The sequence below is a fragment of the Ovis canadensis genome, chromosome 11 (genome assembly GCF_042477335.2).
Source record: "Ovis canadensis isolate MfBH-ARS-UI-01 breed Bighorn chromosome 11, ARS-UI_OviCan_v2, whole genome shotgun sequence".
NCBI lineage: Eukaryota > Metazoa > Chordata > Mammalia > Artiodactyla > Bovidae > Ovis > Ovis canadensis.
This window is the reverse complement of record NC_091255.1, coordinates 36363200-36386495: the sequence shown is the minus strand read 5'-3', so window position 1 is coordinate 36386495 and position 23296 is coordinate 36363200. Positions and strand designations below refer to the sequence as shown.

Here is a 23296-nt window from a genome sequence, read left to right as displayed (position 1 = left end):
GGCGCAGGAGGGGCTAGAGGAGCTATTCCACGTTCAAGGTCAGGAGGGGGGGCGGTGAGGAGATAACCCTTGTCCAAGGTAAGGAACAGCGGCTGCACTTTGCTGGAGCAGCCGTGAAGAGATACCCTACGTCCAAGGTAAGAGAAACCCAAGTAAGACGGTAGGTGTTGCAAGAGGGCATCAGAGGGCAGACACACTGAAACCATAATCACAGAAAACTAGTCAATCTAAACACACTAGGACCACAGCCTTGTCTAACTCAATGAAACTAAGCCATGCCCGTGGGGCTACCCAAAACGGGCAGGTCATGGTGGAGAGGTCTGACAGAATGTGGTCCACTGGAGAAGGGAATGGCAAACCACTGCAGTATTCTTGCCTTGAGAACCCTATGAACAGTATGAAAAGGCAAAATGATAGGATACTGAAAGAGGAACTCCCCAGGTCAGTAGGTGCCCAATATGCTACTGGAGATCACTGGAGAAATAACTCCAGAAAGAATGAAGGGATGGAGCCAAAGCAAAAACAATACCCAGTTGTTGATGTGACTGGTGATAGAAGCAAGGTCCGATGCTGTACAAAGCAATATTGCATAGGAACCTGGAATGTCAGGTCCATGAATCAAGGCAAATTGGAAGTGGTCAAACAAGAGATGGCAAGAATGAATGTTGACATTCTAGGAATCAGTGAACTAAAATGGACTGGAATGGGTGAATTTAACTCAGATGACCATTATATCTACTACTGCAGGCAGGAATCCCTTAGAAGAAATGGAGTCGCCATCATGGTCAACAAAAGAGTCCAAAATGAAGTACTTGGATGCAATCTCAAAAATGACAGAATGATCTCTCTTCGTTTCCAAGGCAAACCATTCAGTATCACAGTAATCCAAGTCTATGCCCCAACCAGTAATGCTGAAGAAGCTGAAGTTGAATGGTTCCATGAAGACCTACAAGACCTTTTAGAACTAACACCCAAAAAAGATGTCCTTTTCATTATAGGAGACTGGAATGCAAAAGTAGGAAGTCAAGAAACACCTGGAGTAACAGGCAAATTTGGCCTTGGAATGTGGAATGAAGCAGGGCAAAGACTAATAGAGTTTTGCCAAGAGAACACACTGGTCAGAGCAAACACCCTCTTCCAACAACACAAGAGAAGACTCTACACATGCACATCACCAGATGGTCAACACTGAAATCAGATTGCAGCCAAAGATGGAGAAGCTCTATACAGTCAATAAAAACAAGACCAGGAACTGACTGTGGCTCAGATCATGAACTCCTTATTGCCAACATTAGACTTAAATTGAAGAAAGTAGGGAAAACCACTAGACCATTCAGGTATGACCTAAATCAAATCCCTTATGATTATACAGTGGAAGTGAGAAATAGATTTAAGGGACTAGATCTGATAGATAGAGTGCCTGATGAACTATGGACAGAGGTTCGTGACATTGTACAGGAGACAGGGATCAAGACCATCCCCATGGAAAAGAAATGCAAAAAAGCAAAATGGCTATCTGGGGAGGCCTTACAAATAGCTGTGAAAAGAAGAGAAGCAAAAAGCAAAGGAGAAAAGGAAAGATATAAGCATCTGAATGCAGAGTTTCAAAGGAATAGCAAGAAGAGATAAGAAAGCCTTCCTCAGCGATCAATGCAAAGAACAGAGGAAAACAACAGAATGGGAAAGACTAGAGATCTCTTCAAGAAAATTAGAGACACCAAGGGAACATTTCATGCAAAGATGGGCTCGATAAAGGACAGAAATGGTATGGACCTAACAGAAGCAGAAGATATTAAGAAGAGGTGGCAAGAATACACAGAAGAACTGTACAAAAAAGATCTTCACGATCCAGATAATCATGATGGTGTGATCACCCACCTAGAGCCAGACATCCTGGAATGTGAAGTCAAGTGGGCATTAGAAAGCATCACTATAAACAAAGCTAGTGGAAGTGATGGAATTCCAGTTGAGCTATTTCAAATCCTGAAAGATGATGCTGTAAAAGTGCTGCACTCAATATGCCAGCAAATTTGGAAAACTCAGCAGTGGCCACAGGACTGGAAAAGGTCAGTTTTCATTCCAATCCCAAAGAAGGGCAATGCCAAAGAATGCTCAAACTACTGCACAATTGCACTCATCTCACACACTAGTCAAGTAATGCTCAAAATTCTCCAACCTAGGCTTCAGCAAAACATGAACTGTGAACTTCCAGATGTTCAAGCAGGTTTTAGAAAAGGCAGAGGAACCAGAGATCAAATTGCCAACATCTGCTGGATCATTGAAAAAGCAAGAGAGTTCCAGAAAAACATCTATTTCTGCTTTATTGAGTATGCCAACGCCTTTGACTGTGTGGATGAAAACAAACTGTGGAAAATTCTGAAAGAGATGGGACTACCAGACCACCTGACCTGCCTCCTGAGAAATCTGTATGCAGGTCAGAAAGCAACAGTTAGAACTGGACATGGAACAACAGTCTGGTTCCAAATAGGAAAAGGAGTACATCAAGGCTGTATATTATCACCCTGCTTATTTAACTTATATGCAGAGTACATCATGAGAAATGCTGGGCTGGAAGAAGCACAAGCTGGAATCAAGATTGCTGGGAGAAATATCAATAACCTCAGATACGCAGATGACACCACCCTTATGGCAGAAAGTGAAGAGGAACTAAAAAGCCTCTTGATGAAAGAGAAAGAAGAGAGTGGAAAAAGTTGGCTTAAAGCTCAACATTCAGAAAACGAAGATCATGGCATCTGGTCCCATCATTTCATGGGAAATAGATGGGGAAACAGTGGAAACAGTGTCAGACTTTATTTTTTGGGGGCTCCAAAATTACTGCAGATGGTGACTGCAGCTATGAAATTAAAAGACGCTTACTCCTTGGAAGAAAAGTTATGACCAACCTAGATAGTATATTCAAAAGAAGAGACATTACTTTGACAACAAAGGTCTGTCTAGTCAAGGCTATGGTTTTTCCTGTGGTCATGTATGGATGTGAGAATTGGACTATAAAGAAAGCTGAGTGCCAAAGAATTGATGCTTTTGAACTGTGGTGTTGGAGAGTCCCTTGGACTGCAAGGAGATCCAACCAGTCCATTCTGAAGGAGATCAGTCCTGGGATTCTTTGGAGGGAATGATGCTAAAGCTGAAACTCCAGTACTTTGGCCACCTCATGCAAAGAGTTGACTCATTGGAAAAGACTCTGATGGTGGGAGGGATTGTGGGCAGGAGGAAAAGGGGATGACAGAGGATGAGATGGCTGGATGGGATCACCGACTTGATGGACATTGAGTCTGAGTGAACTCCAGGAGTTGGTGATGGACAGGGACGCCTGGCGTGCTTTGATTCATGGGGTCACAAAGAGTCGGACACAACAGAGCGACTAAACTGAACTGAATGGGATCCTGGGGCCTCTGAATGCTTAACTGCTGGAGATGTCCTCCCACAGACTCACAACTGCCTGGCGCCCCTCTCTGGGAGGGTCCCATCTGGACCTCTGCACACACAACCCCCTCATTTTGCCTGGACCCCCTGGAATCCTCATTCAACACATATCAGACACACACTCAGTTTAGAGCTTTTTCTGTGAAACTGAAGGGGGCTGTTGGCTGCCAGGCATACGTTAAATTAAGAGAGACAAGACTTACTGGTTCTCCCCATCTCTCCACCCACCCCTTCATCTGCCCCAACACATGCATATACTGTCCTTCATTTGACACAATGACAAGAGCTTGCAACTTTGGAGAAAGGAAGTAAAAAGGGGAAATGACTGAAGGCTTGCAAAACAAAACCATCCATAAGCCCAATTCATTGTTTACTCTTCTATTAAGGGAAAAAATGTTATCAACCTTAACTAATTTTGACATTCTTATTTATTCATTTGGAGAAGGCAATGGCAACCCACTCCAATACTCTTGCCTGGAAAATCCCATGGACGGAGGAGCCTGGTAGGCTGCAGTCCATGAGGTCGCTTAGAGTCAGACACAATTTAGCGACTTCACTTTCACTTTTCACTTTTATGCACTGGAGAAGGAAATGGCAACCCACTCCAGTGTTCTTGCCTGGAGAATCCCAGGGACGGGGAGCCTGGTGGGCTGCCATCTATGGGGTCACACAGAGTCGGACATGACTGAAGCGACTTAGCAGCAGCAGCAGCACTTATTCATTTGTTCAATATATATTTATTGAGCACCATGTAGGTGACAGGCATTGAGCTAGGTGCTGGATACAGTGGAGGGCAGAAAGGGAGTTCCTGCTCTCATGGACCACCGAAGAATTCCCTCAGAGAAATTTCCAAGATGGTGAGCTACATAGGGAGCTGTATAACAGGACAGTCACAGTAGTCATGAGAAACTTCTACATACACTTCTCTAGACAAAGGAAGCAAGGATGGTTGTCGGCCAGAAGTCTAGACAATGCTGCCTCCCGGAAATGTGACTTTAGGACAGTAGGAAGCAGATGTTGCAATTTATTTAACCTTAATTCTTCCTTTGTTTTACAAAGGGGGGAGGGGGCTATCAAGTACCTTGCTGGACTCTTATGAAAAATAATTTAGATACATATAAATGCCTAGCATATGCTTGGTTCATGGTAGGTGCCATATACTGGTATTCTTTTGTTTGTTTTATTGAGATATAATTGACATCACATTACGTGAGTTTAAGGTGTACATTGTATTGACTTGACACACTAGCAAATGATTACCACCATACCTCACACGTGGGCTTCCCAGGTGGCAATAATGATAAAGAACTCGCCTGCCAATGCTGGAGACAAGAGACGAAGTTCAATCCCTGGGTCGAGAAGATCCTCTGGAGGATGGCATGTCAACCCACTCCAGTATTCTTGCCCGAAGGATACCATGGACAGAGGAGCCTGGTGGGTTACAGTCCATAGGGTCACAGAGTCAGAAGTGACTGAAGTGACTTAGCATGCACACGCATACCTACATCACATAATTACTATTTTTAAGATTTACTCTTGCAGCAACTTTCAGGTACACAAGTTATTAACTGCAATCACCATGCTCTACATTAGATCCCCAGAGGTTATTCAGCAAATAATCTAGAAGTTTGTACCCTTTGACCAACATTCCCTTTTCCCCAACCCACAATTCTAGCCTGTTTTTCTGAGTTCAGCTTCTTTTAGATTCTACATGTAAGTGAGATCATACAGGACTTGTTTCTCTTATTCACCTAGCTTCATGCCTTTGAGGTCCATGTTATTGCACATGGCAGGATTTCCTTCTTTCTTGCAGCTATAATAGTCTGTTGTGTATATATACACACCACATACAGATCCTGTTGGACTATAAGGTCCCTGGCAGCACTGACAGTGTTTGGCACTGTCAAACATTTGCGAATCATCAAACATGAATGGAATGAATGAGAAGGAATGAGTATTAAAGGCTCAGTGCTGGGGATGAGTGCTGACCACTTCTGTCAGGAAGGGAGCTGCTAAATTAGGAGAAGCAAAAATCAGGTGTACTGAATTCAGAGGCCGGCACCAGGGCAACCCCTATGACACAGCTGGAAACACTATCAGAGAAGCTGCCAAAGTCTGTTACCACTTAACACAGTGCTGCATTTAAAAAGAAAGCTTCAGCTTTCAGATGAGAACGCCCAGGTCCCGACTTATGCTTTTGTCCACCCCCATCCCCTTAAACCCTGATGATAGGGGGATGGGACACAGGATTTCCCCTCTGAACCCAGCTAAGTGACACAAGTGACGTAGTGCAGTGAAGTGGGGCAACGGAAACCCCCAGCCTGCATGCATCCTAACTTCCCAGGGAGGCTTTCTCTGAATCACATGCTGCTTCCCAGACCCACCAAGAACAGGACTGAAAACAGATCCAACATTGTGAGACAAAGGGAGGCAGATTAATAAAATTAGCTGAGGTCTGTTTTGGCATTTTGGTCCTTGTCTGTTCAAGACACATTTGGGAATATGATGTACTTGATGCTGTCAAAGTGCTGCACTCAATATGCCAGCAAATTTGGAAAACTCAGCAGTGGCCACAGGACTGGAAAAGGTCAGTTTTCATTCCAATCCCAAAGAAAGGCAATGCCAAAGAATGCTCAAACTATTGCACAATTGCACTCATCTCACACGCTAGCAGAGTAATGCTCAAAATGCTCCAAGGCAGGCTTTAGCAATACGTGAACCCTGAAATTCCAGATGTTCAAGCAGGTTTTAGAAAAAGCAGAGGAACCAGAGATTAAATTGTCAACATCCACTGGATCATTGAAAAAGCGAGTTCCAGAAAAATACCTATTTCTTGCTTTATTGACTATGCCAAAGCCTTTGACTGTGTGGATCACAATAAACTGTGGAAAATTCTGAAAGAGATGGGACTACCAGACCACCTGACCTGCCTCTTGAGAAACCTGTACGCAGGTCAGGAAGCAACAGTTAGAACTGGACATGGAACACACTGGTTCCAAATAGGAAAAGGAGTACGTCAAGGCTGTGTATTATCACCCTACTTATTTAACTCACATGCAGAGTACATCATGAGAAATACTGGGCTGGATGAAGCACAAGCTGGAATCAAGATTGCTGGAAGAAATATCAATAACCTCAGATATGCAGATGACACCACCCTTAATGGCAGAAAGTGAAGAACTAAAGGGCCTCTTGATGAAAGTAAAAGAAGAGTGTGAAAAAGTTGGCTTAAAGCTCAATATTTAAAAACTAAGATCATGGCATCCGGTCCCATCACTTCATGGGAAATAGATGTGGAAACAGTGGCAGACTTTATTTTTTGGGGCTCCAAAATCACTGCAGGTGGTGACTGCAGCCATGAATTTAAAAGGTGCTTACTCTTTGGAAGGAAAGTTATGACCAACCTAGACAGCACATTAAAAAGTGGAGACATTACTTTATCAACAAAGGTCCATCTAGTCAAAGCTATGGTTTTTCCAGTGGTCATGTATGGATGTGAAATTTGGACTATAAAGAAAGCTGACTGCAGAAGAATTGATGCTTTTGAAATGTGGAGTTGGAAAACTCTTGAGAGTTCCTTGGACTGCAAGGAAATCCAACCAGTCCATCCTAAAGGAAATCAGTCCTGGGTGTTCACTGGAAGAACTGATGTTGAAGCTGAAACTCCAATAGTGTGGCTACCTGATCCGAAGAGCTGACTCATTTGAAAAGACCCTGATGTTGGGAAAGATTGAAGGCAGGAGAAGGGGATGAGAGGATGAGATAGTTGGATGGCATCACCAATTCAATGGACATGAGTTTGGGTGGACTCCGGGAGTTGGTGATGACAGGGAGGCCTGGCGTGCTGTGGTTCATGGGGTTGCAAAGAGTCAGACACAACTGAGCAACTGAATTTAACTGAACTGATGAGGTACTTCTAAAGATACCCTAGGTACGAACCACGGGGCCCAGGGGAGCCTCCGGCCTGTTTAGCAGCTGCCTTCCCGGGTCCAGTTCCGGGCATTGATGAACAGCTGGAGCCAGGGGGAGGTGGTTAAAGTGTCAAATGGAGGGGGTCGCCAGGCCCACTGCCAAGGCCTCACAGACCGTTCCGGGTGAGGCATGAGGGCCAAGTGGCGGCCATCGGGAGAGCAGACGCCAGCAACACCCCCTGGGGAGCCGTTGGGATTCAGGGGGTACTGTTCCGTGGGGTTCCCGTCATCATCTGCCCAGTGCAGCGGAGCCAAGCCCCTGGCCTCCATCTGGGCTTGGAGTTCCGGAGAAGAAAATGCCATGTAACCTGTGAAGAAGCGGGGACAAGGGATGTAAGAGCAAGCTCCCTGATGCCCTCCCCTTATCCCAGCCTTCAGGCTTCCCCACCCCAGCCTTCCTGGAGCCTGACCTTCCCCATGAGCGCTCCACACGGGCAGCACCGCGCCTTCCATCCCTCGCAGCATCAGGGCTGGCCCGGGCCCCACACGCACGCTGGCCCAGCGCGACTCAAAGCGCCCAGACAGGTTGTGGCGTAGCAGGAGACCAGGCCGGGCCAGCCAGGACTCCTGGCACATCTCCACCGCCTCCTCACTGGAACTGCCTCCCACCCAGCCCAGCAGGGCCAGCAGCTGACAGCCGTTACACACGCCCAGGCTGAAGGTGTCTGGCCGCTGCCGGAAGCGCTTCATCTCAGCCCCGGCCTTGGAGTTAAAGGTCACAGCAGCTGCCCAGCCTAAGAGGGAACAGGAAGCTGGGGTGAGACCTGGAGCGAGGGGGGACCGTCATCTTTTCATCCTAGCGTGCCATTTTAACACCTGCCCAGGCTCTCCCCCATTCTGAGGAGCTCTTGGCAAACACCAGGGAAGGTTTACCTGCTTGAAACAGGTGTTGCCAACTCGTGGGCCCGAGATGGCCCAGGATGAGCTTTCTGCTTAGCCAGCAGAGCATTTTCAAAATTTTTTATTTAGTTGCCTAACATTTAACTGGGATTTTTGGGCTTCTCTTGAAAAACAGAAAGACCTAGCCATGCTGAGTGGCAGCTGCTGCATCTGACAGGGCAGCACCCAGCCCCTCAACCTCAATAAGCTACCTGCAGGCCTTTGCTGGCTCCTGGCCAGCCTCATGGAGGTGAGAGGCCAGTTCTCAGCCAGGGAAGAGAGGGCTAAAGCAGCTCTTCGGAAGATGTGGGGAGGGGGTGGGCAAAAGCCCCACGCCCACCTTTGGCAGAGCCCAGGACATCCGCGTAGCTGAAGCCGCCTACAAAGGCCACGCCACGGAACGTGTCCAGCCCGATGGCTCCAGAGCACAGGTCCTGCATAGTTACATCCCACACCTGGCAGGAGGGGGAGGGGCAGCATCAGAAGGCCCATGGCCTGAGTCCAGCCCAGGACCCACCAGGTACTCTGCTCACCTCGAATCCAGCCAAATGGAAGGCATCTGCCATCTCCCGGTCTCCATTACTGCCCTCTTCCCGAATGATGGCAACTCGGGGGGCAGGACCACCTGGGGGAGGAGCAGGAGTGTCCTTGGGTCAGAGGACCTCTGCACCCCAGCCCCCTAGACACCTTGTCCAGGACAGGACCCCACATCCAGGCTCTAGGTTCCTCCCCAAGACCCAGAGTGCCAGGGAAGCCAAGCCTCTGCACACACTCCCTCACCAGGCTCGCAAGGCACAGAAGCTCTGGGAAAGGTAGGCGGCAGGCAGTAGGTGGGCCCTGCTCGCTCCCTCAGCCCTTGCTCTTCCTGGGCCACACAGTGTGGTTTTGCCTGTAGCCGGTCCAACTGGAAACTGGTCTCCTCCCAGAGGGCTCGTAGCTGCCCAACAGGTTCCTCCAGAACCACTGTCCTGTTCACTGACACCCGGACCTGGGTAGGGGGAGCAAATCTTTCAGGATGTCCACCTTGGGTGCCTCCAAGGCTGGCAGAGGCAAACCAAGACCCACCCTGTGCAGGCCTGCCACTCTTCATTTCCTCACCATGGCATGGGGCCCCGTGTCGCCTGTGAGGCCCAGCTCTAGGCAGTGGAGGCCAGCTTTCTGGTAACGCATCAGCACTTGGGCTAGGTCTGGCTCCTGCACCTCCAGCAGCAGGCCTGGCTCCTCGGCGAACAGCACAGGCAGGACTGGGAGAGTACAGAGGCATCAAGGTGACTACGGTACTGGCGTGGAATCGGGGATACGTATGAACAAAGGCAGGGATCGGAGTGGGGTGAGGCTCTCTCAGAGGGGTGCAGTTAGTAACAGAAATGTCACCTGGCTCAGTGATCAGAAAAGACAACAGGAGACTCAGGAGGGAAGGAGTTGAGGACACTCCAGTCTTTAAATGAGGGATACAGGGTCCGTAGGATGGGGACAGGCAGCCCTGCTCGAATCTAGACCTCACCATCGACCCCAGGTGCAGGGATGTCCACCTCTATCCCACAATTCCCGGCAAAGGCCATCTCTAGCAGGCAAGTGATGAGACCTCCATCACTGACATCATGGCCTGAGCCGAGGAGGCGGTCTGGAGGAAGGAGAAAAATGCTTAGCGGTGTTGAGACCCAAACCTGGCAGCTCCACCCCCATTTCTGGACAGTCAGGAGAGGGTAAGTGTGAGAATGTGGGCTTATATCAGAGAACCAGAGAGAAAGGGATTGGGTCCCTCTTGCCCTACTCTCACAGGCTCAGCTGATGACTGCCTGTTTACCCATGTCAGCCACAAGGACCATCTCCCCCAGGGCCCCACTCACCTTTCAGCAGCCCCTGGGTGATGCTGAAGGCTCGCACCAAGTTCTCGGGAACATCCAGGTCGGGAGGCTGCTCGCCAAGCTGGGAGAAGCACTGAGCCAGAGCCGTGCCCCCCAGCCGGTACTGCCCAGGACTTAGAGGCACGTAGAGCAGGTGGCCTGAGAGGAGAGGGATGGCGGAGGGGAGACCAATGGCTCAGGAGAACCCGTTCTGCCATGCAGGGTCACTGAGGCTCCCAGGATGTGGTAAGACACCCCAGTCATCAGCCCCGGAAGGCACCACAGCCCCAGTGCTGAGACGACCCGAGCACTCATTAAGCAGACCCCATACAAAGGATTGGGCTGTGAATACACAATGCATGAAGGAGGGGGAAGAAACCATACCTCTCCCTCCAGGATGCTTGAGGTCTGGGGTCACAGTGGCTGTAATGTCTGAACAGACAGCATAGGCTGAGATGACCAGTGACCCTGCAGATCAAGGCATAAGCATGTGAGGTGGAGTCCGAGCTCACAGGCCTTGCCCCTTGCCCCCTGGCACCCAGACCTCACCAGGAGCCCGCACGGTTTCAGAGCCAACCCGGGCAGCCATGCTGAGGGAGTCCTTGCCACCGTCCACTGCTACACCCAGGGCCGCCATCACTGCCACCATAGCCTCACAGGCGTCAGCTAGAGCTGCACCCTCCCCTGGGAGCTTGGCCGCCCACATCCAGTTCCCGCTGCATTTCACATCCTGGCAAGTGCAGACTTGCATTAGAGAGAGAGCGCAGTGTAGGGAGGCTGGAGGCCAGCAGGTAAGTGGATGGTGAACGTGGTTGCGTCCCACAGGCCTGGAGTTCCAGGCCAGAAGCCGCAGGGGACTCACCTGGAGGTCGGTTACCAGAGCAAACACCAGGTTGGTGAGGGCCTCAGCCACAGCCAGCCGGGCGGCAACCTTCGGGTCCAGCAGACTCTTGACTGGCTGCTCTCCCAGGGCTGTGGCGGCCCCTACCAGCTCCTGGTGACTCAGTGCCACAACCGCCACATCTGCCAGGGGGGTCTGCAGGGGTCCCACACACTGCTGCTGGGCCACCAGGCCGCCCACGGAACGATCCACCTGAGGAACCGGGGGAAGCTGGCCAGAGGCCCAGGGACAAGGGGGTGGCCTGGCTCACCCTGAACACGCAAGCCTTGGGGGGTGGGCGGCAGGGGGCGAGGCCTCTGTCCTGACCCTTCTCCCTCCCTGATGGACCCCCGCAGCCGTTCCTGGGATGGGCGAGCAGAGCGAGGGGTGCAGAGGGCTAAGGGGGTGGAGCAGGGTGCAGGGAGGACCTTGTTGGTGAGGTAGCGCTTGCTGGCCACAGCAGGCAGCCTGAGGACCCGCGACAGAGCCTGGCGCACACTCAGCCCTGGGGGCAGAGTCAGAGGCTGCAGCAAAGGGAGACTCCTCTGGAGGAAGAACTCCTGCAACACAGACGGCAACAGGGGTGTGAGCACTGGGGTGGAGCACTAGGCATACAGGTGACAAAGCACGTGTGGGGCAGAGGGTGGAGTCAGGCCAGGGAAGGGAGATGCCTTCTGCCCCCATGTACCTTCCGGGGCATCTTGCCCAGCACCCAGTCCAGGTCCAGGTCCACAGGGGTTGGGGGAGGAGTGGGGGGTGCATCCACCTGTCCATCTGTGCCCGTAGGCCACTCTCGATCATCTACCAGCACTATCTGTAGACCAGAGGGACATCACCCAGAGGGGGTGAGGCTGTGACCACCAGCAGGGAGTGAACTCTTCTGGAAAGTAGGGCAGAAGTGCTCTTTCCACCCCATCTGGCTTCTCCTGTTGAGCCCCCCCCCCGCCCCCGCCCCCACAGCCTACATGCTATTCCCCACGGCTCCCCTGTGTTCATCTCTTTCCTGGGCCCTGGCAGCTCAAGTCCACCTACAGCATCTGCTACTGACTCCCCAGGCCAACTCACTCTCCTGTCTCCAGTGATGGTGCCCACAAAACAGACTGGGCAGCGTTCCCGGGCACTGACACAACTCAGGAAGTCACGGTCAGAGGGCCTCAGCAGAAGTGCGTTCGACTCCTGGTACTCGGCCCCCCAGATTTCCAGGGCATTCAGGGTTGGGTCCCCCAGCTGCACATCCATGAGGGAGGACGAAAAGGAAGGGTCAGTGGGTGCTATCAAATCTTATGATCTTGCTGAGAGTGAGGGGCAGATGGGTGGGGCTGCTGGGACTGGCAGGGGCAGGGAGGCGGGCAGATTTCACAGAGGACGACCCACCTGGAAGCGGCTGGTGTAAATGATGGCTCCAGCCGGGTCACTCAGCTCCTTCAGGACATTGCCTGGTGGGGGTGTTCCCGGGAGAGGTGCTTGCATGGCCGCCGTCAGCACCGGGATAACAAAAGGCTGTTCCCAGCCTCCCAAGGAGCCCTTAATTCTGTGCATCCCTGTTTGAACCGCTGCTGCACCCTCTCTACCAACTATCCCATGGCAGCAAGCTGCCACCCTCAACCCTGGGCCTGTTTAGAATGTATAGTGTGTGGAGAATGGGACCCTGAGCTGTCAGGTTGATTGCAGATCCTCAACCTAAACCAACTGCTGAGACTCTCCCTAAATTGAACCAAGCAGAGACCAGGTAGGCCCGGTCCCTTGTCCCAACCCCCTTTCTCACCATTGCCACCAGCACCCTGGTCATGGAGGCTGCAGATGGGGTTTCCCTCAGGGGCCTCCACACAAGCCCGGATCACACGGTTCATCTTCTGTTCCATCTCTGGGTCTCCCCGCTGCACAGCCCCAAAATCCAGGTCACTGGCATTGTCTCCCTGCACCTGTGGGGATAGATATAGACAGCATAGATCAGTTCAGGAGGGCTGGGAGCTCACACCTCACCCATGTATGGGGCCCCGAGAGATCACAGAGTTGGCATCTGGGCTATTCCCACTTACCTGCACAGACGAAGCAGCTCCGCCCCCAACTCCAATCCTGTAGACAGGACCGCCAACCTTCACGACATCCATGCCTGCGAGGAAGGAGGGCTGAATCAGAGCACTCAGGGAATGACAGTACAAGTACAAAGCAGTGTGAGGATAAAGGGAAGCCAACATTGGGGGTATCTGTCAACATTCATTGAGTTAAATACACTCCAAGGAATTTACCCTCCAGATTATTCACAGGTGCAAAATAACCAATGAACAAACTTAAACAATAGCATTATTTGTGTTACCAAAGACAAGAAATAATCTACATGCTAATGACAGAAATATGCAGGTCAGGAAGCAACAGTTAGAACTGGACATGGAGCAACAGACTGGTTCCAAATAGGAAAAGGAGTACATCAAGGCTGTATGTTGTCATCCTGCTTATTTAACTTCTATGCAGAGTACATCATGAGAAATGCTGGGCTGGAAGAAGCACAAGCTGGAATCAAGATTGCTGGGAGAAATATCAATAACCTCAGATATGCAGATGACACCACCCTTATGGCAGAAAGTGAAGAACTAAAGAGCCTCTTGATGAAAGAGAAAGAAGACAGTGAAAAAGTTGGCTTAAAGCTCAACATTCAGAAAACGAAGATCACGGCATCTGGTCCTATCACTTCACGGGAAACAGATGGAGAATAGGTGGAAACAGTATCAGACTTTATTTTTGGGGGCTCCAAAATCACTGCAGATGGTGACTGCAGCCATGAAATTAAAAGACATTTACTCCTTGGAAGAAAAGTTATGACCAACCTAGACAGCATATTAAAAAGAAAAGACATTACTTTGCCAACAAAGGTCCGTCTAGTCAAGCCTATGGTTTTTCCAGTGGTCAGGTATAGATGTGAGAGTTGGACTGTGAAGAAAGCTGAGCGCCAAAGAATTGATGCTTTTGAACTGTGGTGTTGGAGAAGACTCTTGAGAGTCCCTTGGACTGCAAGGAGATCCAACCAGTCCATTCTAAAGGAGATCAGTCCTGGGTGTTCACTGGAAGGACTGATGTTGAAGCTGAAACTCCCAATACTTTGGCTACCTCATGAGAAGAGTTGACTCATTGGAAAAGACCCTGATGCTGGGAGGGATTGTGCACAGAAGGAGAAGGGGACGACAGAGGATAAGATGGCTGGATGGCATCACCGACTCGATGGACATAAGTTTGGGTGAACTCTGGGAGTTGGTGTTAGACAGGGAGGCCTGGCGTGCTGCAATTCACGGAGTCGCAAAGAGTTGGACACAACTGAGTGATTGAAATGAACTGAATGACAGAGAACTGGTTAAATAAATTATGATATAAGCCATACAGTGTAAAAGTAAGCCACTGCAAAAGAAAATTACATATGAATATAATGAAGTAAAATGATTTCATCAGTATGAAATGATTTCCAAGCATATTGCTAAGCTGAAAAAAAGCAAGGTACAGATATATACATACCCACTTAGAACCCCATCAATAAGAATAAAATACTTAGGAATAAACTTAATAGAAATGTAAGACTTATACACTGGAAAACATGAAATACCTACTAGGCCTAAATAACTTGAAAAAGATCTGATGTTTATAGACTGGAAGACTTAATATTGTTATGACGGCAATACTCCCCAAAGTGATCTTAAAGTCAACACAGCCACCTTTTTCAAAGAAATGGACCAGCTGACCCTAAAATTTATACAGAAATCTGAGGGACCTAGAACAAAGCCAAGACAATCTTGAAAAAGAACTAAATTGAAGGACTCATACTTTCTGCTTTTAAACTTACCACAGAGCTAAAAGGTTTTGTCCAAAAAGGGTTGTTAGAACAACTGGATATCCACATGTCAAATAAGGAAATTAGATCCCTACTTCATACCATACACACTTCAAAATGCTTTAGCGCCTTAATGTAAGCGATAAAAGCTAGAAAGTATTACTAGAGAATATAGAAGTCAATCCAGGTGACCTTGACTCAGGCAATGGTTTCTTAGTCATGGCACTGTAAGTCAAAAGCCACAAAACAAAAATAAACTATATTTACCAAAATTTAAAAAAATTTGTGATTCAGGGGACACCATGAAAAAAGTAAAAAGACAACCCACAGAATGGAAAAGAATACTTGCAAATCATGTATCTACCTGATAAAGGGCTAGTATCTAGAATATATAAAGAACTCTTAGAACTCCATAAAAAAGGCAAACAATACAATTTAAAAGCGAGCAAAGGGTCTCAACAGATATTTCTCCAAGGAAGACATAGGAATAGTCAACAAACATATAGAAAGATGCTTAACATCATGAGTCCTTAGGGAAATGTAAACGCAAACCACCATGAGATACTAATGACACTTCATATGCATTCCGATGGCTGTAATCAAAGAGACAGATAATAACAAGTGTTGATGAGAATCTAGAGAAACCGGAACCCTCACACACTGCTGAGGGGAATGTAAAATGGTGCATCTGCTTTGGAAAACAGTGTGTTAGGTTTTTTTTAAAAGACTGAGTATAGTTATCATGAGACCTAGCAAGTCCACTCCAAGTCACATACTTGAGAAATAACAACATAAAGACAAAATAAAACTTGTACACAACTGTTTATAGCAGCATTATTCATAATTAGCCGAAAAGCAGAAACAACCCACTTGTCTACCAACTGACAAATGGATAAAGAAAATGTGTTATAGGTACATAACAGAATATTAATATCATTCAGTCACAAAAAGGAATGAAGTACCGATACGTACTATAATACGAATAAAGATGTCATGTTAAGTGAAAGCAGCCAAACACATTTATAACAGGGAAATCTATCAAGATAGAAAATAGATTACAGGTTTCCAGAGGCCAAAAGAAGGAGCATGGGGAGTGACTGCTTGTGAGCACAGGGTTTCTTTCTGGGGATGATGAAAATGTTCCAGAATTAGTAGTGATTAAGGCACAACTTTGTGAATGTACTGAAAACACTAACTTATACACTTTAAAAGGGCACACTTTATGGTACATGGATTATCTCAATAAAATGGTTATTAAAAAAATAGGTGGAGAATTCCCTGGCAGTCCAGTGGTTAGGACTCTATGCTCTCACTTCTGGAGCCCTGGGTTCAATCCCTCTTTGAAAAGTAAAATCCCATAAGCTGTGTGGCACAGCCAAAAAAAAGTGTGTACACAAGCTAGTTGTTTTAACAGAGGAGGCAAATACACACATGGGTCTGTTTATGTATGCAGGAAGCACTTCTGGCAAGGTACAGGAATGACCAATTAACATTGCTTATCTCTAGGGAGGGAAACTGGGTGGCTGGAGGTCAGGGAGAACAGCGTTTTCACTGTACAATCTTTTTTTTGCTTTTTAAATTCTGAGCCATGTGACTGGTCACACATTCAATAAATGGTACCCAGCCTCTATCTTGATTCCACCACAGGTCCTAGCACAGTGCTCAGCACCCAGTGGGCCCTCAGTAAATGCTGACCAACTGAACTAAATTTGCAGATAAAAACAGAGGTGCTGGGTAAAACTACTGGCTGCTTTGACTAAGCAGGGTGGGCCCCTGGCATGGAGAAATCAACCGGGGAAAGGCAGACTGAGCCTGCCCAACTGGCATAAAGCCCTGCCCTACCTTAAAACCCTGTCCAGAGTAGAAGAGACAGGAGCCGGGAGATACAAAACAAACTGCTGAGATTCCACTCCTGCAGTAGCCATGCCCTGGGGAAAAAGCTGCCGGGACCTGGAGAGAGGTGGGGGGCTCTTACCTGGCTCTGGGGGCTCCTTGCTCACATGCTCAGCTTCCATGGACCCAATGCCTCCGCTAAACATGATGGGCTTGATCCACTCACGCCGCTGGCCGTCCGGGAGTTGAAGGCCCAAGGAACGGGCAAAGCCTGGAACGTGGATGTCACAGGGAGAGGGCACAGGGTCTAGTCATCCAGGCTCCTCAGCGCTTACTGGGTCACACACCCTACCCTGCCTCTGGGACAAATATCCATGTCAAGGATAATAGTCCCCTACACCCTCCAGCCTCACCAGCAAGCACTGGTTCCCCAAACTTGTTGCCGTAATCAGAAGCCCCATTACTGGCCTCAATGGCAATCTCCAGGGGTCGGGCAAAGTTTCCTGGATACTGGAAGCTTGGATCCTCCCAGGGCATACTGTAACCTGGGAAGGAAAGAGGAAGAGGGATGGATGGTAAAGATGGAAGTCAGAGGAGCCAGGACCCTTTAGGAAGAGTCTGACTCTTGGGATCAGAGCTCTTAACATTTTCTAAGAAATTGGATTTTGGGGGCAGTTGATGATCAAAAGTCTAACTCTGTATTAGGTTGTTTTTGTTTTTGTAAGAAAATTGTAGTTCTGCAAAGCCAGATGTGGATCTCCCTTGGCCTATTGTCCTCATGACCATGGCTGGGGAAAGGCCAGCTACTCTAGAGCCCTTTCTCCCAAGAAAAGGTGCCCATGATGACTGCTTAACTTAGGAGATAAAAGTGTCCAGTGCCTGCCAGGAGGAGGAATCTGGGTAGAGAGCAAAGAGATGGGACCTGGGATACGCAAGTTTCCAAAGCAATAGCCAGCAGTGCCAGCCACCACGTGGGCCCCTCGGCCTGTGCACTGGACATCTCGGATCCGGCCCCCTGTGCCAGTGGTTGCACCACTGAAGGGGGCTACTCCTGTGAAGAGAGAGGGAGAGGTATGGCTATTGAAGAGCAAGGTCCACCACTGACCACCCTGCTGAAAATAAGGACATGCAGCCAATCTGCTGGTCCCCAGGGTGAGGGGGGCTGGGACCTTTGCCCCTCCCTACACTCTGATCCCACCTTCCCTCCTGGGTACTCAGCTCACCTGTGGGGAAGTTGTGTGTCTCTGCCGTGAAGACAACATGTCTCAGCCCCTGACGTTGCTGGAAGGAGCTTGGCCGTGTGGGGTCCTTGGGCCGCAAGAATCGGACTTCCTTCCCCTGGATGGCACTGTGGACACATCGTTCTGGGCCTGGCCTCCTTGCTGGGATCTGCACTTACCCCACTGGAGCCTGGGGCACTCTGTCCCCTGTGCCCAGCTAAGGGTACCACCTACCTGCTGTTGTCACAGAACTTGAGGACGTTGTTGGGGTTGGAGGATGCCTGGGTGCTCATGATGGACTCAAACAGTGAGTGTGGCAGCTCCTGTCCATCCACGTGGAGTCGACCCTTGAAGAACCAGTGTCGGCTGTGCTCGCTGCAGGGATGATGTAGGGAGGGGACGGCAGGGCAGAAACATGGGTCATGTCTCAGGCTTTGCCACGTCTTCTCCCCACCAGCATAAAAGGCAGAGTTACAGCCACAGGTCAAAACAGATTTCAGAAAGTCATAAGCTTCCAATGGTCTGTCACTGTGGATTATCCAGATCCCGAGTAAAGATAAAACCAAGATGTGATGCAGACTATTGAATGGATGGGGAACCCAGGCACTCAGACTCAGGGAGGCCCCTAAGCCAAGAAGTTGTGCTAGTGGTAAAGATCCCACCTGCCAATTCAGGAGACATAAGAGATGTGGGTTCAGTCCCTGGGTCAGGAAGATCCCCTAGAAGAGGGCATGGCAACCCACTCCAGTATTCTTGCCAGGGAAATCCCACGGACAGAGGAGCCTGCAGGCTATGGTCCATAGGTTCACCAAGAGTTGGACATGACGGAGTAACTAACACTTTCACTTTCTTAGGCCAAGAGAGAGCCATGGAGGGTCCCTATGATCTTCCAACCTCCACACTCTCAGACACCAGAATGTCCCCATTCCTCCCCACCTATTGGACTGAGCCAAGTCGAAGACTTCCACAGTGCTGGGGTTGCGCTGCAGCTCCTGGAAGCGCTTGGTGTAGAAATCCAGGTCCCAGGAGTCTAGGGCCAGACCTAGGAGACAACCCCCAGAGAAGCTGGTTGTGGGACACTGCACACTTCTGGCCTGGGCCTTCCTTCAGGGACCCCTGCTGACCTAGCTCCTGGTTGGCTTTCTCCAGGGCAGACCAGCCCTCAGCCAGTACGTCAATTGGGCTGCTCAGGGGTGCTGGGATGCACCCTGAAGAGAAGCTCTGGATGGGCTGGGGGAAGTGCTGCTCCGTCATCCGGTCATGCAGGGTAGCCAGAGCAATGGCCTCCAGGTCAGCTGAAGGTGGGTAGGCAAACTAGGGGTGGAGACACACAGCGAGGGCGAGGGGTGCAGGGTTGAAGAATGGACAAAATGGTCCACCCTCGGTCCTCCAAGCCACACAAGCCCAGCCCACTGCTAGCCTCTCCAGCACCTTTGCTCAATTAGAAAAAGATGCCCCTTCCAGGCATGAGTGCCTGTCAGCATTAGAAACAGGAGCACAGGCTGGATTTCTGTCCTATTTACTTCTCGACCAGGCGGCCTCAAGCAGTGAACAAGCTGCAAATAGGGCAGGCCTCAAATCAGAAACTGCTTCCCCTGCTTCTCATCATTTCCTTGGATTGCAGGACCCAATCTCCTGCCCACTTCCTCTTCTGGATCCCCACCTGGTTGCCTACTGCCTCACCGAGAGCAGGTAGCGCCGGGTTGGCTCCACGCGGTCCACGGCCCCCAGCCCCGCAGCCTGGCACACTGACACGATGTTGCTGGATGTCGGGGTGGAAAAGTTCAGCCTGTAGATTGGTTAGGACCAGATGGTTAGGACCTGAGCCCCAGCTGAGAAGGTGGATCCTGCCCACTGCCGTCCAGCCAGTCTCCAACCTCCACTCCCCAGCCCCACCCCCGCCCATACCACTGGCCTCCAGCCTTAGATTTGGGCCCTGAGAAACATGCTTTCAAAGGTCATTCAAATAAACCATAACTGCAGCATCAAAATGTTTCAACTTCAATGTCTAGGAATGCAACTTGTTCTATTTCCAGAACATGCCTGGGAGCTGGCTCAGTCTTCAAAGTGGGGAGTTGGGTGAAGAGAAAACAAATCTCCCAAGGATCACAAGAAGAGGAAGAGGCATGAGAATGGCAGGGGTGGCAGAGTGTTTGGAAGGGCTCTGGACCATGGAACAAGTTGCTTGAGGCTGGAACACTTGCCTAGGTCCGACCTCCAGCAGCAGGTCTGTGGGGCCAGGAAGGAGCCAGGACTCCTGAGCAACATCATCCAGTAACAAGGGGCAGCCAAATAGCCATGTCAGCTTCTTCATCTCCTTGTTGCTCGGGAAGGACTCAGCTGCAGGGAGACAGGGCAAGGAGACGTTGGGACACTGCCACTGGTGATTGGTACTTCGCCCAAGAATCCAGTAACTGGCCCAACCTGTCCAGTTCACATTGTAGCACTGCTCAGTCTTGACACCCTGCAGCTCCGGTAGTTCCCTTTGCAGCTTCCTTTCAATGTATTCAGAGGCTGCCCTCTCGTGGCCAGAGGGGCGGACATAGAAGCGAAGGACGGAGGACATCTCTGCAGGTGTCCCTTGCTGGAAAGACGAGTTAGGTTCCTAAAAAATAACATGAACTAGAGCCGATCTGTTGAACTGGTTTCAAGTTCAGTTCAGCTGAGGCTTTGGAGACATTAGGGATGGGGTGGGGGAAAGTATTGGGGGCATTCAGGGATAAATGCATCCAGACATTTCCAATCCAGTACGGTCAAGGTCAGGGGACTGGGGGTACCAACCTAGCATGGTGGCAGTGGGAAAGACTTCCTAAGGGAAGGGCTTCCCTGGTGGCTCTGCTAGTAAAGAATCTGCCTGCAATGCAGGAGACCTGGGTTCGATCCCTGGGTTTGGAAGATCCCCTGGAGAAGGGATAAACCTAGCATGGTGGGAGTGGGAAACACTTCCCAAGAGAAGTGGCATCTAAGTGTAAACCTAAAGGATGAGCTGGACTGGGCTGGTCAGTAAAGTCAAACGACAGCTCCTCTACTTCAGTGTTTCAAAATATTATGTCCCTGTTCAAGGTAAATGCAAAGCCTGACAGTCAAAGACCCTCCAGGTCTATCCCCAACTACTTTTCAACTTCTGATCCCACTGCTTCTCAAAAGGACCTTAGCTTTACTCACTAAACATTGCCTGGCCTCCTTGCCATTCCTTTGCCCCATCCTAGAATGTCTATGTCTAATTCTATCCTATCCAAAGCTTTCCCACTTGTTGAGGTTAGTACAGGTCGCACCAACTCTGAAGCCCTCCTCGCTGCTCCAGTGCTTAGGGACACCTCCCTCCTATGTGATCAGAGAGCTTCTGATTCACACCATTCATTCAAGCTCTGATCTCTCTCTCTCTCACACACAGCACTTCCACGTGTACAAACTCTCTTCCCAAAGAAGTGGGAAGCTCACTGCTTCACTTCTTCACTTGGACCACTCACAGGTATCTCAAATCTAACTTACTGAAGGCTGAATCTGACTATTCTGTCAAGGTCACTGAATGAAGATTGCAACGTTGCCAATCTACAGGTCACTTAACTTCTTACCTTATTCAACCTCTCAGCAGCATATGACTTACTCATTCTCTACTTCTTAAAACACTCTCCTCTCTTGGCCTCCTGACACCACTCTCCTGGTATTCCTCTACCTCTGGTTGCTCCATCTCAGTCACCTGTGCTGGCTCCTACTCTTCTTGTTGTTGTTAGTTGCTCAGTCATGTCCGACTCTTTATGACCTCATGGACTGTAGCCCACAAGGCTCCTCTGTCCATGGATTTCCCAGGCAACAATACTGGGGTGCGTTGCCATTTCCTTCTCCAGGGGTTCTTCCCAGCCCAGGGATTGAACCCACATCTCCTGCACTGGCAGGTGGATTCTTTACAGCTGAGCCACCAGGGAAGCTCCTACTCTTCTGCTCCACCTCTAAACAGTGGTTGCCCAAGGCTCTGCCCTTTGTTTTCTTCTTTCTAAATGCTCTTCTTAAGTGACATCATTCAGACCCGTGGCTTTAAATATTATCTCTTAGACTGCACCAATGAAACTGCCATCATTCAACCATTTTTGACTAAAAATGACAATTTTACACAATTTGAGTTGATATCTGCCAACAGATTTCATGACTGTACAAAGAGTCAGACATGACTGAGTGACTTTCACTTTACTTATTCAACTCTGACTCTCCCTGAAACTCCATACTAACACATGTAAATGTTTAGTTGACATTGCCACAGAGAAGTCTCATAAACACTAAATAGCCTGCTTTGGTCAAAACAGAAAATTTGATTTATCAGTTCTCCAAGACCTTCAGTTCCCATTTCCCATCTCAGTTAACACCACCTTCATCCAATCTATTGCTCGAGCCAAAAGCCCAGATGTGTGAATGCTAGGTTGAGTCCAACTCTTTGCAACCCCATGAACCATAGCTCACCAGGCTCCTCTGTCCATGGGATTCTTCAAGCAAGAATACTGAAGTGGGTAGCAATGCCCTCCTACAGGGGCTCTTCCTGACCCAGGGATCAAACCCTGGTTTCCTGCACTGCAGGCAGATTCTTTGCCGTTGGAGCCAGCCGGGAAGCCTTTCCTTTTATCAACCAAAAATATCTCAGAATCTTGTAGACTGACAAATTCCAGGACAGATCTCATTTTAGCTACGGGTGCTCCTGCCAGATCTTGATTCTGCCTTTTTTAAGCTTCTACCCCATGCTAACGATTTTTAAAATCTTTTATTTTTATTTATTTTTTTGCCAAGGTTTGTGGGATCCTAGTTCCCCGACCTGGGATTGAACCAAGGCCCTTGGCAATGAGAGCGCTCAGTCTTAATCACTGAACCGTCAGGGAATTTCCCTTATGACCCTTTCTAAAGTTAGACGCCTCGGTTAGTCTCTACACCATAGTTCCTTCACAGGAATGATCACATTCCGAAATCATTCTGATTATTAAAACAGTTGACTTTCCTTTATCGTTCCCAGTGAAATAGGTGCTCCAAGAGCACAGACACAGGATTGCCTACATCAGGGCTGTCTCCCCAAAGACCAGCATGGTATCTGACATAAAACTGGAGGCCAACAGATTATTTCGCTGGTTGAATGAATTGTTAGAGAGGGGATGAATTTACGTGGGGGATCCCATGCCGGGGAACCAACAAACGCAAATGGACGCCTGCACTAAGGCAAGCACGCAGGCCTCCGCTGGGCGCGGCTCTGCCTGGTAGGGATCCTGCAGCCGCCCAAATCAAGCTTGGCGTGGGTAGCTACGGGGTTCAGTTTGTAGTGGTATCTAGGTTTGCGAGCGCGCGCGGCAGCCTTACCACGTGGTAGCACTTCTCGCAGTCAGCTCCTCGAATTCTGGCGCGCAGATCAACGTCATCCGCATGCGCCG

At 49.4% G+C, this 23296-nt stretch overlaps 1 protein-coding gene across 3 annotated transcripts; it reads right to left on the bottom strand.

Moving 5' to 3' along the window:
* Positions 1–4158: 4158 nt before the first annotated feature.
* PFAS (phosphoribosylformylglycinamidine synthase) lies at positions 4159–23280 on the bottom strand. 3 transcript variants are annotated; one of them, XM_069603473.1, is made up of 29 exons: positions 23226–23280; positions 20316–20496; positions 20096–20231; positions 19575–19680; positions 19016–19205; positions 18828–18933; positions 18126–18266; positions 17895–18019; positions 17594–17722; positions 17085–17216; positions 16814–16942; positions 13061–13134; positions 12787–12943; positions 12396–12457; positions 12087–12248; positions 11710–11835; positions 11450–11581; positions 11004–11234; positions 10691–10871; positions 10526–10609; positions 10145–10300; positions 9799–9918; positions 9393–9538; positions 9075–9282; positions 8828–8919; positions 8635–8749; positions 7826–8149; positions 7384–7723; positions 4159–4875 (listed from the first exon to the last, which is right to left on the bottom strand). In XM_069603473.1, exons 2-28 carry the CDS (start codon positions 20455–20457, stop codon positions 7413–7415), a joined length of 4017 nt encoding a protein of 1338 aa, XP_069459574.1. In that variant the 5' UTR covers positions 20458–20496; positions 23226–23280; the 3' UTR covers positions 4159–4875; positions 7384–7412. The 3 variants fall into 3 exon arrangements, with proteins under 3 accessions (XP_069459574.1, XP_069459573.1, XP_069459575.1); XM_069603472.1 differs by lacking the exon at positions 4159–4875 and having other exon boundaries at positions 6268–7723; XM_069603474.1 differs by lacking the exons at positions 4159–4875; positions 19016–19205 and having other exon boundaries at positions 6268–7723; positions 23226–23277.
* Between the last annotated feature and the right edge of the window lie 16 nt (positions 23281–23296).

Coding starts and splice junctions, on each gene's coding strand:
- PFAS (XM_069603473.1), bottom strand. CDS start 20,457: ATGTCCTCCGTCCTTCGCTTCTATGTCCGCCCCTCTGGCCACGAGAGG. Junction 20,232..20,315: donor CTACAATGTGAACTGGACAG/GTTGGGCCAGTT, acceptor GTCTCCCTGCAG/CTGAGTCCTTCCCGAGCAAC. Junction 12,458..12,786: donor CCAGGGTGCTGGTGGCAATG/GTGAGAAAGGGG, acceptor CACCCCCACCAG/GCAATGTCCTGAAGGAGCTG.